Below are 14,619 nucleotides of genomic sequence, written 5' to 3'. Positions count from 1 at the left end.
ATTTTAGAATAAGAATAAGAAGTTTTGACATCTTTTACTGTGGTAGAAATTCTGCTGTTGGGAACTTACACGGCCTCGTTTGCCTTTGGAAATAACAAGTTATAAGGACTTGGATGGGCGCTTAACCAAGTAGGGGGTTGGTTGGGCCTGTAGGAGCGAGGGGCGGTCAGTTCAGCTACAGTTGGGGAAAACCATTTGCTTATATTAGACACATTTTCTTCAACAGATTTAAAGCATTTTCTTAAAGTGGATGATTTAATTTTTTTTCGATAATTACAATTGTTATTATTTTCTTCGTGTTGTAATGTATGGAGTCATAGCCGTAAATTTTTCAAAAGGTTTAACAATTTTTTATAACAAGACTAGGTGCATCCGCAAGGATTAAGATATTGTCTTTTTTTGTTTGTAATTCATTAAGAATTTAGAAGTTGATAAGTTTTAGTTTCAATTATGCTATCAACACAATGAACAATTCTAATTGGATAGGAGCTATATCATGAGATGTTAATGGAATATAGAATACACATAGCACATAACATGAAAGCTTAGCAAGCAGTTCTTAACAGATATGAGGCAAAGGGAATATACAAGAAATTAGAAACATTAAAAGCTGCACTATATTTGAAACTGGAACAAGAGATAACTCATAATGAGATAGTCAAAGATGAAGATCTTAGCAATTATCTGGATTGACCCAATGAAGATTTGAGACTTGCACTAGACTAAGCTAAAAGTTATATACAGAGAGAATTTAAGACTACTGCAGCAGTATTTTTCTGAAACTGGCTGCGACATGCTATTGAGTAAATGAAAGCTAAAATTAAGTCATGATAATATTTAAAAACAAGATTATAAATGGTCATTAGAAGGATTGAGACACGGCTTGATGTGTAATAAACCTTTTCTTCCTAACGATTTTGTTATGAGGTGATTTTCCATTTTAGTATTATCACATGACTAAAGTGAGAAAGGATTTAATCAACAAACGAAATTGATGCATCAACACTACTCTATCATAGATTTAATATCATCTGCTTGAAGCTAGGAGCGGAAAGAAGATAAAATCAGTTTTCATATGATATTAAACTGGCACTTTTGAAAACATGTTGCTGTGAATATAATAACAGTTATGAAAACAGTTTAGCAGTCTGATATTCCTTAAACGATATTTTCTAAATTTCACTTTATTGTTTTGCAGCTAATGTTTGCAGCATTTTCTTGCTATATAAATAACAGAATGAACAGTGTCTCCTTCATCCACTTCATAGGTCGTCTCCATATTGTGTGACAAAGGCCTGGATCTTGTGTTCTTTAGTCTCAGTTTTCATTCATTTTCCCGATTTGCATTTAAGCTTTTCAGTCTCAGGACATTTAACTCCTAGGTGTATAAAGTTTCCTATTTCTGGTCTCTTTTTGCTGCTTCAGTCCAGTGTCTTCGACGGGTTTTCCTGATAAAATTTAAAAACAAGAACAAATGTAATATTAATGAGTTCCACCATAAATGACATACAAGCTGGACAAATAAGACAGAGTTATCACAACAACTCAGGTTAGACTACATCATCACCATAACGACTGATCAATTTATCCACATGACTTTACAAAGCTAAACCTAATTTTAACTTCAGTTTGGGGTCAGTTGTAGTAGTTAAAGCAGCTACGAATGTGAGTAGTTGCATAGTTGTAAACACGAATAGGTGAAGTGAGTGGGCAGGGATTTTATAAATCTTGTCATGGGACACTCTATGATTCAGGTTATGGGTGTGTTTAGGGGTTTTCTCAGGTACTTAAAACCAGTTTTTCCTGCCTCTCTCTCAATGGTGCGAAAATCGGGAAGGGAAATTATTTTCTAAATTCAATAAATGAAGAAACTTTCAACAGAACCTAAAAAAAAATAATAATAAACAAAAAATAATTTCCAGCTGGTTGTGGGCAGAAATCACGCAATTTGTTTTTGGGGGTTACGGACAAAGTGCTCCTACCTTAGTGTCGAAAGGCACGATTTTTCAGCGCTGTGAAAGGTAGATGAGGGAGAAATCCCTATGGCACTTTTTCCTGCAAACACAGCATGTGGAGCGATACAGAAAGAATTCTGAGATGAGATTGAACCTGGGACTGGCTTTTGATCTTAGGACTACACGTGCGTGCAAAAGACTGGGAACAAAGCCTGCTAATTTTCCATGAACCAGCCCTTAAATATTCCTATGCATGTGGTCATTGATAAATAGTAAAGGTACATTATAATGACACAACACTAATTAGCCCAGCTCCTGGGTCACTAGTGCATATATCTCTTTACGCTGTTATGGTGGTCAAAAACGCTTCTCGAGATTTGCATCTTATATTAAGATTCTCGATCCTATAGCTTAACTTAAGAAGATTATTTTATTTTGCATAAACACAATACGGCATTGTAGTCAATACACCATTTAAATATTTCTGGAGCGTTTAACAAATCTTGCATCAAAACAAATCAACATCCATTAACAAAATCTACCCCGTAGAAAATATATTTAATTATATATTTTTTAACTACTGTTTATGGTTTTTTGATTAGAATTTTTTAAATACACCCAATGCATTTTCCTCACTGGGTGATGGTTGGTCATAATCATCTGAAAACCCAGACAACTGGCAGCTACGATTACCATCCTGAAGCGGTGAAGATTCCTGTTCGAATCTACTTTTCTTTTTCGTCGCGATTATTGTGCGCAGATGAGCTCTTTGGTTGTGAGGTGAAGAAGTGTCAAGGCACATGGGAACAAAGCAAAACTATTGTGGATTTGCGAAACAGTACTCGTGAGACATGCCAAAATTTGAAACACCATCAAATCTACCTATATCTGTAACTTTTAGGTTAAACATCAAGCAGGAATGTTAATCGTAACTCTTAATTTCTGAAAAACTTTTTCTATTTTTGGAAGTTAACATGCAAGCATTCAATTTGCCTTGAGCTTCGTTGAGGTTAGTATCTACAGGTCCAACGAGCACGCTAAATATTTTTTAATCGGTGCAAGTAATGGAAAACAAAAACAAACAGAAAGAATGTATTGGCTTTCTATTAAGCTTAGTACAGTGTTGTGCATGAACCGTTTTCGCGTTTGTGAGCGCAAGTATTAGTGGAATCCACATTATTATAATGTACATATTGCTAATGTGTAGCGAAAGAATTAGTTACAGAGTAATTTAAAGTCTAATAATCTTTTAGTGCTTATAACATACAATTTTAGTAACTCTTACTTTCTATAATGGTAATGTCAACGTGCTATCCATACTTTCATCTCTGTTGTATGTTATTGATTTGTGTAGTGGTATTGTGTTTTTTTCAGTGTTTTTCTTGTCTTTTAGGCAGGTAACTTCAAAGATGCACTTTGTGAAGCTTGAGGGCACGATTATTTTTAACCCTGCATTTGACACCGGTGCCATGGATAGACTTAAGCATTTTACAGGTAATAAGACATGGAATTTTTTTATTTTGTGCTGTTATTTGATTTCTTTATCTAATAACCAGGATTGTCTGCTATTTTACATTTGTTGCGTGTTTTCAGTAGTATTAATTTTGGGATGAATATAAGACAAGGTACAATTTTTATCTTGTAAAATTTTTTCTAAGAAAATTTTTGTCTCTCAGAAGTAATCAACGTAAATAATTAAGGGGAGCTAAATTTGAAAATATCTGTAACACTTTTGTAAGGTCTGGTGTCATTGTAGCTATGTGATCTTAATTTTTCATTTACATTTCTGTTTTATTTTTATATGTTTAATTTGGTTTACAGAGCAAAAAGATGACTCCCGTGAGACTAATGGACTAACAAGAGTTTACGTGTTAGTACAACTGAGAGTGAGTGTATGAGTGTTCTGCAGGTCAAGCCAACTCAGGCATAGTGACTCCTCCTGGTGGGGTCAAGAAGCAGTTAACACTGAAAGGTTTAGACATCATACAGTCATTTTCATGCATTCTTCCCTTTATTATTACAGATAATTTATAAGAGAGCTACTGTCAGCCATACATTTATAGTAGTCTCCTTGACAAAAGTACTGATGGATGAGCTAGACTTGGTACCAGTTAGGGATTATTTAAACATATATATAGTATAGAAAGTTTAAAGTAAATGCATGTCTATTTTATGTACTATAGCTCAGATAGATGTCTTTTATTTTCACCCCAATTTTTTTTTTGTATATAGATTTATGCCCAGCATGTTTGTATACATCTTGTGTCATGCAGTCATTTGTTTTAATGTTTTTTGAAGATTTACTAATCTGATTATATTTGTGCTTTCGATGATTCCATGCGTGTATATGGTATATATGTTTTGGTATGTGCATGAATATTTTTTTATAATTTTTGCCTGCAGATGGTATAGATTCGCTCAGACGTGAAAGCTGAAAATTGAGTGAAGACTTTTCGAGATTTCATATCAGGATAAGCTCTTTATCGTATGTATCTGAAATGGACGGTACACCGTGCACCTGCTAAAAAATTACAGGAATTTTATTTGATTTAGAAATAAAGGGTTCAACTCTGACCTTCACATGTTATGTCTAGTATGAACTACTTACGAGGTCACTGCCTGTATGGCTGCAAGGCTACGGGGCATTCACTTATATGCAACAGTTTAATTGATTGTGACATGATTATATTTTGCTACCAAGCTTCTCTGTTCTATTGTGGCAGTAGTTTAGCCTCAGGATTTCTCATTTCACAGTTGTAGATTTTGTGCTTCCTCATTTTGTTTCCCATGGACGTATGATATCACACGGCATATTATGATATAGTCCATGAATAAACATGAAAAGAACAGTACACTACTACACATTCTTAGTTCAAGTAGTATGGTTGGTAGTTGTTAACATGTTTTATATATTTTCAGATGTTTTGAAGAGTGCTCTTGGGGTGAGTTTCTAGAAGATGCCTTGGAAATTACACATCACATAAACTTTCTCATTTGTATTTGTCAGTCTTCTGTCAAAGGAATTCCTGATTACATCAAAGAGGTGTGTAAATTCATGGAAATGTGTATTTGCCTGTACTAAAATGTATGTGTGTGTGAGAGAGATGGAGAGCTGAGTAAGGAAAAGTGTCAGAGTAAATGCTTACAAGCTTGGAATGTGAGGGATGATGGAGACCAATGATTTATTGATCAAGCATGTTCATCCAATCTCTCAGATTTTTTTTGTGCCATCAGACTTACTTTCAGCATGCACTAATTTTATAGTCAAACATAATTTTGAAAACTGTAGCCAGAAATCATTCAGGTTAATTTAAATAACTGGTAAATTTTGAACTGCAACATCAAGTTTATTTTGGCTGTGTTTAGTCTTCTGATTTTTGTTTATTTCAGCAACAAGACATGGTGATGGGAGAATGTGCAAAACTTAAACATCAGGCCTCAAGGTTTCTGTCTTTAACAATAAAAAACTTGTTCCTATTAAAATAAATCGTGTGTGTGCATTGATGCATGTACAGCTGTAGATAGTTCTTATGTCAGCATGTGATGTCAGAACTTGCCTTTTGCAAGCACTTAAATGAACTGCACCCTGATCCATTTTCCATCGTAACGATTAAAAAATACACCAAGGATGGTTGATTTTTTCCATTTTTGTATTTTTTTATGCTTCAACCCTGACAGCTTAGCAAGACACATTTTTTACCTGGCAGCCATTTGAAAAATTTTGTTTTCACTTAGCTTTTGCAGCTCAGAATCCATTAGCCAGAAAAACAAGGTGCCACTGGTCAATCAGCTGACATTTCTGGGTCAGACTTTTAGCCGCTTAGTTGATTTGACCCTTGGTCTGCTTGTGCAACGGATAGTGGACTATCTAGACAGCAATAGCTCTACGCTTCTTCATGCAGCCATTGCCTGCTTGATTACTCTTGGGCTTGATGGAGAGCACATGTGCTTCATCATTGCACGGGTGGGTATCAGATTTCTTTGTGGCAGAAAACTGAATTGATTTCACTAAATGATGAGCAACAAGAACATTGAGGCCAAATATCTGTCAGTACATGATATCTAAAGATTTTATTTTACAGCAAGAATATAAGAGTTCACCAAGAACAAATAAGGTGTTTTACACAAACTTCACAAACCAAACCAAAAGGTTAAGACATAATTAACTGTTGTTGACTGAAACATACTCATATTCACTTTAAAAAAGTGTGCATTGAGTCGATTCTAATTACTGAGCAACCATTATATAATATACGTTGTAAATTATTCCCTGCTGTACAGGAAGGAGGAGTTCGAGGATTGCTGGAAATCTGTCGGAGAGATTCAATGAGCTTCACGTGTTCGCAGGCTCTTCGTGCACTAGCTACTGTGTGTTGTGCACCTGAATGCATTGCTGAATTCGAACTTGTAAGTATTGAGACGATGCTAAAAAGTATTTCTCAAACACCCCTGTTTCTGGGTTTTGGTATCTACCCTATTTTTTTAGCAATTTGTGATGCCTTTCATTTTTTTTTTTTGTCTTTCTCTACCCTTAAAGAATGGGGAGGGATACATCAGAGAGATGTGGGAAAGAGGAGGATGTGTGTGGGTTAGTGTGTGTGTGCATGGGTGCACCTGTTTTTATGACACATCATGAAGTACCAACATGACAAGACACAAATGTCATGACCTGGCAATAGGAATACTCACTATCATAAGACCTTGATGAATGTCTTACCCATTTATCTATCATTATTTTTTACATCGCTTCTTGTTTTTGGTTTTATCTTGGTACAGGAGCGAGGTGTCGAGTCGCTGCTCGACCTGCTGTGCGACTTCAACACTGGATATGAAAGGGTTCAAGGGGAAGCAGCAGGTGTAGTAGCCCAGCTTACCTCCCCTGGTCTACAGAACGGTCACAACTTGCCCGGCCTGCTTGAGAATCTGTACCGCCTGCTTCAAGCTTTGCTGAGTGAGTAGATGTATTGATAAGCATAGTAGGGTTTATTTTTGTCCTAGATTTTTTTTTTAACTTTTAGCATTTAACTATTATAGGCTTTAAACACGCAATACTTAAAAGATATGGAAGTCACTTTTCTAAATGCCGTTTGTATAAGTGCATTCTATTATATGAGCTAAATTTAAGTGGCTGTGCAGTTTTAAAAGAAAACCATTACATTGTTTTGGAGCAAAGAATTATATCAAAGTAGATCTTATTATTCAGTTTATTGTCCAGTTCTCTACACATGTCAGATTTGTCTAGCAAGACACAGAACCATGAGGTGTTTCTTCTCTCTGTTGCGGCCATCGCCAACATCACCTTCCTTCACAAACAATCGTGCAGCATATTGCTTCAGCTTCAAGCTCCACGACTCCTTGTCATGGCCAGCAGTATGCCTAAAGCCAGTTCCCTCTTTGCTAAGGATCAGGTCAGAGGCCATAAAATCTTGTTTTTCATTAGTTTGGGATTTTTATTTTACTTATTGCTTGTGTGTTTGTTTAAGTGATTCAGGTGTTAAACGTTGTAGACTTGAAACCCCAGTGCTTAGTATACTTGACTGTGGAGTAGGTTATGGAGATTACTTGTTTGATGTCTGCTTAGGCTAGTGGCTAGAAACCTGTCCCTGCCTACCCAGCAGTCACCCTGATTTTTTACGGAAAGTACAAAGCACAGGAGAGGATTGAGCATTGCCTTAACATGTTTTTGCCTAGCCACAGTGAATCATTATGCTGACCGCCCTGTGGATTTCTTTTAGTAAAAGAGTGTAAACGAGAGCTTGGAAAGGCAGGAAAAGAGATGAGTAAGTGGATGTATTTCAAGGTAGTTGGTTTGTGGTAGAGATTTTAGTTTCTGTATGCATGTTTATACATATACATATTTTTTTAACAACAATTTTATAGATAGCCACCATCTTTGCAAACATAGCCACCAGTCAAGCATGTCAAAAGGCCATCAGACAGCAAGATGGGGTGCATCTTCTGGTTAGCTTTTTGTATGAGCGACCTTTGACATCCTATGGTCCTGCTGAGACAGCTGCATGCAGTCATGTGCAGCAGAAGGCAGCAATAGCACTGTCACGTTTGTGCTGTGATGGCACACTTGCCAACAAGGTGATCATCACCAGAGGTACAGAAGCTGCTGATTCTCTTACTTAATAAAAGTAGTAATAATTTACAGTAACGTGTAATATTTTCATAACCATTAGATAGCACTACTGTGCATTACTGCCCAATAGACCGCCCAACATTTTGTTTCTTTCTTTGGCATTATGAAAAATAGTGAATAAATTCATATTATATCATTTATCAAAAGTCAATTTAATGATGATCAAATTTTACATATGTGTATGTGTGTGTGTAGATGTGCTTCTTTATGTATGTTGATAATCCAGTGAAGCTTTTACTTCTTAAATTGACAGGGATACCTCGACTGGTGGAGCTTTGTAGATGTTCAGCTGCTCGAAACAACAGTGACTCTGTACTAATAGCTTGCCTGGTAAGTTTTCAAACAGATAGGAAATGATATTTGATAATCAGAAGCTGTTTATTTTCATATAACTTTGCCTGTCTAAATGGGAAGTTTGCAGATTTACTATTTAAATAGAGATGATGCTAGAGTTGCCCTAGGTGATGAAAATGATTCCGAGTTTACAGTTGGGTATAATTCTTAACCCCAACCATTATGAACCTTGATATTTTTCCTTGTTTGTTTTCTTGCATTTCTTTCCATTTGGAATAATATTATATATTAAATGTTGATTTTGCAGGCTGCCTTGCGGAAAATCTGTGATGTGTGTGGCACAAGTGAAATAGGACGCCAGGATCTTCAGCAGCTAGTATATCCACAGCTTATGGAGTCATTCCTTATCTGCTCACATAAAGATGAAAATTTTGTTTGACTATGATATTTTGCATTTCAATTCATATTATGTTTGCTCTAGTCAGTCTTCTGCAAACTGGAATCTGCAACATAGGCAGCTAGCAAACAGCATTTTCTTATCATAATCTAACAGCAAAATTTATTCCACATACATTTTGAGATCTGCAAGTGCATTCATACCCCCAGAAATACTGCAGAAATGTCAATTGGTGATTAAAATGTTGTTGACTGAGGATAATGGCACGGAAATCTAATGAAAATAACTTCCTAGATGCAGTGCATTTCCGATCTGCTGTTTGGTCAGATTATCTTAACATTCTGCACAAGCCAAACTTCAACAGACTTCATTACAGTTACATTTAAAATGTAACGATGAGATTATTTTTTGTTTCATTTCACTGTTTAATGTTTGATAAAGATTTGATAATTTATCTTTGTGAAATATATTACCACTGAGCAAGACACAACAATAATCATTTTATTTTCTTCCCAACTTCAAAAAGTCAATATTTATCTTGCAGTATTTTTGAGTCCACATTTTGTTTGCCCAGTAAGTTTCATTGTGGTTCATGTTTTTTTTGTGGCACACAATCTGGACCAAAATTTAACAAAATCTGTTGCATGATTATATTAGAACATGTATACAGTCTTGGTGCTTTAAATTGGAGTGTTTTCTAGTGTGCAGCTGCTGTTGAAAAGCCAGTGATAATGTTATTATATAAATTTGTGAGGATATTTTCAATTACAGTGCATTATATCATAGGTATGTGATGCATCAGAGTTTTTTGGCTGTGTATATCACATCTTTTTCAAAGCTGTGATCTGGCTACCTGGTCTTCACGATATAAATATATTACTCACGATGGTACAGTATTTTTTTTTGTTTTGTTTTTTTTGTTTTGTTTTTTTTTTTGTTTTTTTTGTTGTAAGATACCTCACACCAGCAGGAAGTTATTAGCAGCTGGTATGGATTTTAACTTTTTTTAAAAAAAACACTTAGCTTTCTCAAGTTTTAGAAAAAAAAATCATCTTTCCCTTCTTTTTCCGTCTATTGATTCCTCATCATTTTAATCTAACATAATCATAACATTGATAAACATGATCATGGTCAATGTAAGCTTGTGGTAATGAAGATTACAGCAGTAAATTGTGATAAGACTGAAATCATGTGGGTTATATTTTTAAAACTTGTCAGTAAGCTATAGCTATATTCAACTTGGTTCTTAATCCAGTATTTCTTGGAACATTTATGAGTTCTTAATGCCAACAGCTCTGATACTGTCCACTGATAGCAAGTCAAGAGACCAGGAATGGAATCAGATCCTGTTTGTCATTTGAGCTGTGTCTTCTGCTTGTTAGTAACCATGTTTGTGGAAGATTAACGTAATTTTTTAATTTTTACAAAAAGAAAAGAAAAACTACTTGCATCATTGTGCTCAGTTTCTTCCTTCAGTGATGTTGATTAATGTTTTTCATATAGATATCTTTCTCACTGCCTGAACTGCATCTGGCTGTCATTTCCGTCTGAGTATCCAACATGTATTATGATATCACAACAGCATTGTCAGTTTTCTCCTGAGTTTCATACTTGCATAGATATATATGTGAGAGTGAGAGAGAGATATAGAAGTGAAAATGTGAAATTTTTTTTTTTTTAATGTTTTGTAAAGCTTACATAGCTTTGAAATTATCCGGTTGATAAATCCTGTATTAGTATTAGATGTGCCCACTAAATTTAATTACAGCTATTAGGAGGAATGTTACTTAAGAGACTTTGCTCATCTCTGCCACACAAAACTGAACGGCAGTGGTTCACCCGCCCTCGCACTGCTGGGATTGGATTTCCTAGCGAGGGACTGCAGAGCAGGAGATAATTAGATTGACACAAACCCATTTTGTTGTTGTGGTCTCGACATCCGACCACATGACAGCAGTCGACCCTTTGTCGTCATCATTTGACCTGCCGCTTGCTGCCTGCGCGTGCACTAGGATACAAAACTGCTCGGTACATAGGAGCTAAACAGTCTGAGTTTATTAGTAGGTGTAACGCTACAGTTTCGTTACGTTACACAATTCGAAAACATCTCTCTACACTCTGAGTAGATTCACATTAACAGTCTTCATATGAGTCATCTATGTGTGCTTTCTGTTATAACAAATCTCTGTCTCTCTCTCACATTGTAGAAAAAATGGACAGTTCCCTTTGTATCGACAGTATTTTCTCATAGTCTGCCCCAAATACAATTCTTAAACAAATATTTCTCGCCTAATGGTTTATCCTAAAGAATATGCTATATATAACTAGCCTTTTAAGTTGCTATGTACATAAGCGATCGAATGCGTGAAAAAACAAAATCGCAAATGTAAATATTTATATCTTGTTATGCAGACTACCGTTCTTTTATACATTCATTTTTTCATGGATGTGTATTTATGGACTGATGTCTGTATGCCGAGACTCACTCGAGTAAGATCTTGTCCTCTTTCATATCCGCAGTTAGTCTCGGCGATCCTTAACAAAGAATGTGAATAAACCGGAAGCTATGTCGTCTAATGCCTCGTTTTAGTAGTTAATCTGAAATGTGAATAAACCGGAAGCTATGTCGTCTAATGCCTCGTTTTAACAGTTAACTGGGGGAAAAAATCGTCTTTCATCAGTCTAGGGTTAATTCGTGATTTTTTCATGTTGGTTAATTAACGCACTTAATTGTATTGCTCCCACTTTAGATGTCTTTGATAATTATTGCTGATACGAAGCCGGAACGCATGCAACAGCTTCACGCACACAAATCCGGCCTCTACCGCCTACAATGAATCTCTGATGCGCTCGTACACACTCGTATCGTATACACAAACGCACGTGTGCCACTCGTGTCCGGTCACACGTCACATCACGGGACAGACAGGTTGCCCTGCTGTCCTCGGATTTGTGAATCACACGCGAGTTTCGTATTTTTCTCGCACCTCCTCGAGTGGTCTGCGTGGAGATACTGTCCACAGAGCTACATGTCATGATGGACAGTCACACCCTTCTCCTGTCGTCGGGTCTAGCTCTACAGCCTTGGTCCTTTGTTTGCTTGGCTGTTTGCAGTCCATGTTTGTTGCCAACACATTTTTTTTTTGCTCGTGTACGTCTTGACAGAGTTCACATGAGTGTTTGTTTGTCAAGCATCTCTTGCTCTGACTGGCGCGCACAGAGGGAGAATGGTGTTTACTGTCAAACCATCAACTGATGCTGTATCATTGTGATGCAGCCAGACTTGTAAATAAGTGTCTGAGACGAGTGCTTGACCTACAGGTCACCAAGTCATAAGTGTATTGGTAACAAGAGTGTAAAACCTTGTACCATCATACCAGAAATGAAATAAATTTGATAGTTCGTGGATACAATTTAAATTTCTTTAGAGGAGAAGAACGTGTGTCTTTTCAACGAGGCAGACCTCTCTCTGAGGCCTTACAGCGAGGTGGCCTGGATGCTCGCCTGTCGTCAGGAAGTGGAGTACATTGGTGACTGCATGCTTTCATCGCTTGTTTACCCCATCGTAAATAACCGGAAGTGGCTGCGTCTACCACACTGTCTCTTCCCGGCGCTTCAGACTGGCAACAAGGGGGGGCGTTAGTGCGAAATTATTCCAAATTGCATCTTCGTGACCATCCTCTTCAGCGAGTGCTTGCGCGCGCGTGCACACACACTCTCTCACACACGCACGCGCCCTTCTGTGTGCATGCCAAGGCTTGATGTTCACAGGGATGGCTGATGGCAGCTCACTGCTGTTCACTTTTGTCTGACATGATGATGGTTTGTTTACCGCAACAAGTTGCTGTACCGCCGAACAAACAATAGCTCGGTGTTGTTATTGTGAATACACGTGAATTAAATTCCGTTTTCAGATGTTGTCGTTGGCAGTCCCTCTGTCGCCTGCGCTGGTTCGAAGTCGTGTTCGTTTTCAGAAATCGATGCAAAAACACGAGGCAGTCGTCAGCAACCTACGGCCTTGAACTCCTTGATTGACTGGCTATCACTCCCTCGGTGTCTCACTTAAGAAATGATCACAACAAACAAACACGGAACAAAATGGAGACCATGTGTTCACTTCTCGAGATTGAAAAAGACGCCGATGACAATGTAATTTTCTCCTGAAAAAATACTCCACCCGATTCTGTCTGCAAAAGCAAAAAGAAAATTGATGTCAGCAATGGAAAGAGAAATCTATTAACTGGTAAGGTAACGTTTATTTTCCAATAAAATTGAAGGTTGGTAATGAGCTTAAGGTACCGGAATAAACCTCTTTTAAGGATTTAATTTTCATCCTGTCAACGATTTTACTGTTCGTCACATTTTCTTAATATGAGAGGCCGGAATTTTAACGGTCGTTTCAAGTTGATTGCGATGTTGCAGATGATTCCACAGGGTCGTTACTTCATTGATGTGCATCTTTAGAAAGAGACGGCGATGGTCACATGTGCAGTTGTTGACTGCAAGCCCGCTCGATACCTCATCCTGTGCTGAGACATCTCCCAGACTCCCAGAGCCAGTTGCCTCCTCTGGTCGCAAAACTTCAGGCATGTTCTTCAAGCTGAGGGCACCGTGTACCTTCTCTATACCGAGGTAAGTGATGAACACGTGACCAGACAATCAGGTGTTGGCTGACGGACGCACAAAGTTTTTACCAGGAATACGACTTGATGCCCATGCATACACTTACACGATCAAAGAAGCGCTAATTATACTATTTTGGAATGTGATGATGATGATGATGATGAGGAGGAGTTATTTACTTGCTACATTTTCCAGTGCTTTAAATTCTCCTGTGTGTCATCACCGTAGACAGTAACCCTTTTATCTATTGTGCCCTGCTCTACACTGATGCAACATTTATATCAGTAATGTTTGAACAACCATTAGCCTCGCTGTCGACTGGTGTCCGTTGCCAGTTGCTCAAGTATTAGCACTGAGTTGTGCTCACGATAACTGCTTTGTGTCGGCTTGGGATTCGCGATTGTGGACCCCACCTCGCCATGACTTGCTTGTCCTTTTGATGTTGTGAGGTTGTCTCTTGCTTGTGTGGAGTGTTAGATGATTTTTGTTTTTTCGTCTGTAGTTATATTAATGACTATTCTCGTAAAAAAATATGAGTAAAACACTGAGCTATCCCATAGGGTTGGTGGTTGGGTTTGAATGCTTGCTTTGGCAGGAAAGTGCACCCACCTAGAGGTGATTTCTCACTATGAGACGAAAGAAGGAATGAAACTGGAGTACTCGAGGAAAAACCTCGACTGCGGCCGGTCCTGCGAACAGGTCATATACTTAGTGTCGCGAGACGAGATCTGAACCCAATGCCCCTCACTACAGAGGTGTCTATCTTCCATAGGGCTGAGATATAGTGCTTTATAAGTCGCCATCATCATCATAATCGTCGTCGTTAAAACACTCGCTTGTCATCACTGCAGTGAGAAACTCACGCGTTCTCCATCGTCGCTTGCATTATCACTATTATAGTTTTGGTACCGGGCTGTCACTCGTCCGAGAGTGCCACGATTACTTTATGGTTTTAAGGGTAGAAAGACTGGTGTATCTTCGTCATATGTACTAAACATTTCTCATATGAAACAAGTGAAATCGGGTGCACACCATATTTAAACACTTATCATTTACACAATTAGTAATCATTTCCATAAACATATTACACGTCTACTAATCAACTGTTTCTACGCTGAATTTCATCTTCTTTTAACATTTTTATTCCTTTTAGTCGTTTTTAGGACTGATATTTTCTGCAATAATAGTTTTGCTTCTCTGTCCGC

At 37.5% G+C, this 14,619-nt stretch overlaps 2 protein-coding genes across 7 annotated transcripts in view; both read left to right on the top strand.

The window, feature by feature from the left end:
* LOC112565524 (protein inscuteable homolog) overlaps positions 1 to 10,370 on the top strand; it is a 21,767-nt gene extending 11,397 nt beyond the window's left edge. For all 5 annotated transcript variants that reach the window (XM_025240978.1, XM_025240979.1, XM_025240975.1 and 2 more), the window contains exons 5-13: positions 4,875 to 4,998; positions 5,346 to 5,398; positions 5,691 to 5,919; positions 6,237 to 6,362; positions 6,732 to 6,906; positions 7,188 to 7,363; positions 7,836 to 8,061; positions 8,354 to 8,430; positions 8,702 to 10,370. In XM_025240978.1, coding sequence (XP_025096763.1) covers positions 4,875 to 4,998; positions 5,346 to 5,398; positions 5,691 to 5,919; positions 6,237 to 6,362; positions 6,732 to 6,906; positions 7,188 to 7,363; positions 7,836 to 8,061; positions 8,354 to 8,430; positions 8,702 to 8,833 — 1,318 coding nt within the window. In that variant the 3' untranslated portion in view covers positions 8,834 to 10,370. The remainder of the gene's footprint in view (positions 1 to 4,874; positions 4,999 to 5,345; positions 5,399 to 5,690; positions 5,920 to 6,236; positions 6,363 to 6,731; positions 6,907 to 7,187; positions 7,364 to 7,835; positions 8,062 to 8,353; positions 8,431 to 8,701) is intronic.
* A 1,621-nt stretch (positions 10,371 to 11,991) lies between these two features.
* The window catches only part of LOC112565525 (proline-rich protein 5-like), a 35,215-nt gene continuing 32,587 nt past the window's right edge, over positions 11,992 to 14,619 (top strand). The window contains exons 1-2 of one of the 2 annotated variants that reach the window (XM_025240983.1): positions 11,992 to 13,034; positions 13,214 to 13,423. In XM_025240983.1, the coding sequence (XP_025096768.1) occupies positions 13,242 to 13,423 (182 nt within the window). In that variant the 5' untranslated portion in view covers positions 11,992 to 13,034; positions 13,214 to 13,241. The remainder of the gene's footprint in view (positions 13,035 to 13,213; positions 13,424 to 14,619) is intronic. The other variant, XM_025240985.1, reaches the window with a different exon arrangement.

Source organism: Pomacea canaliculata, linkage group LG6 (assembly GCF_003073045.1).
Source record: "Pomacea canaliculata isolate SZHN2017 linkage group LG6, ASM307304v1, whole genome shotgun sequence".
Classification (NCBI taxonomy): Eukaryota; Metazoa; Mollusca; class Gastropoda; order Architaenioglossa; family Ampullariidae; genus Pomacea; species Pomacea canaliculata.
This window is presented reverse-complemented; position numbering and strand designations above follow the sequence as displayed.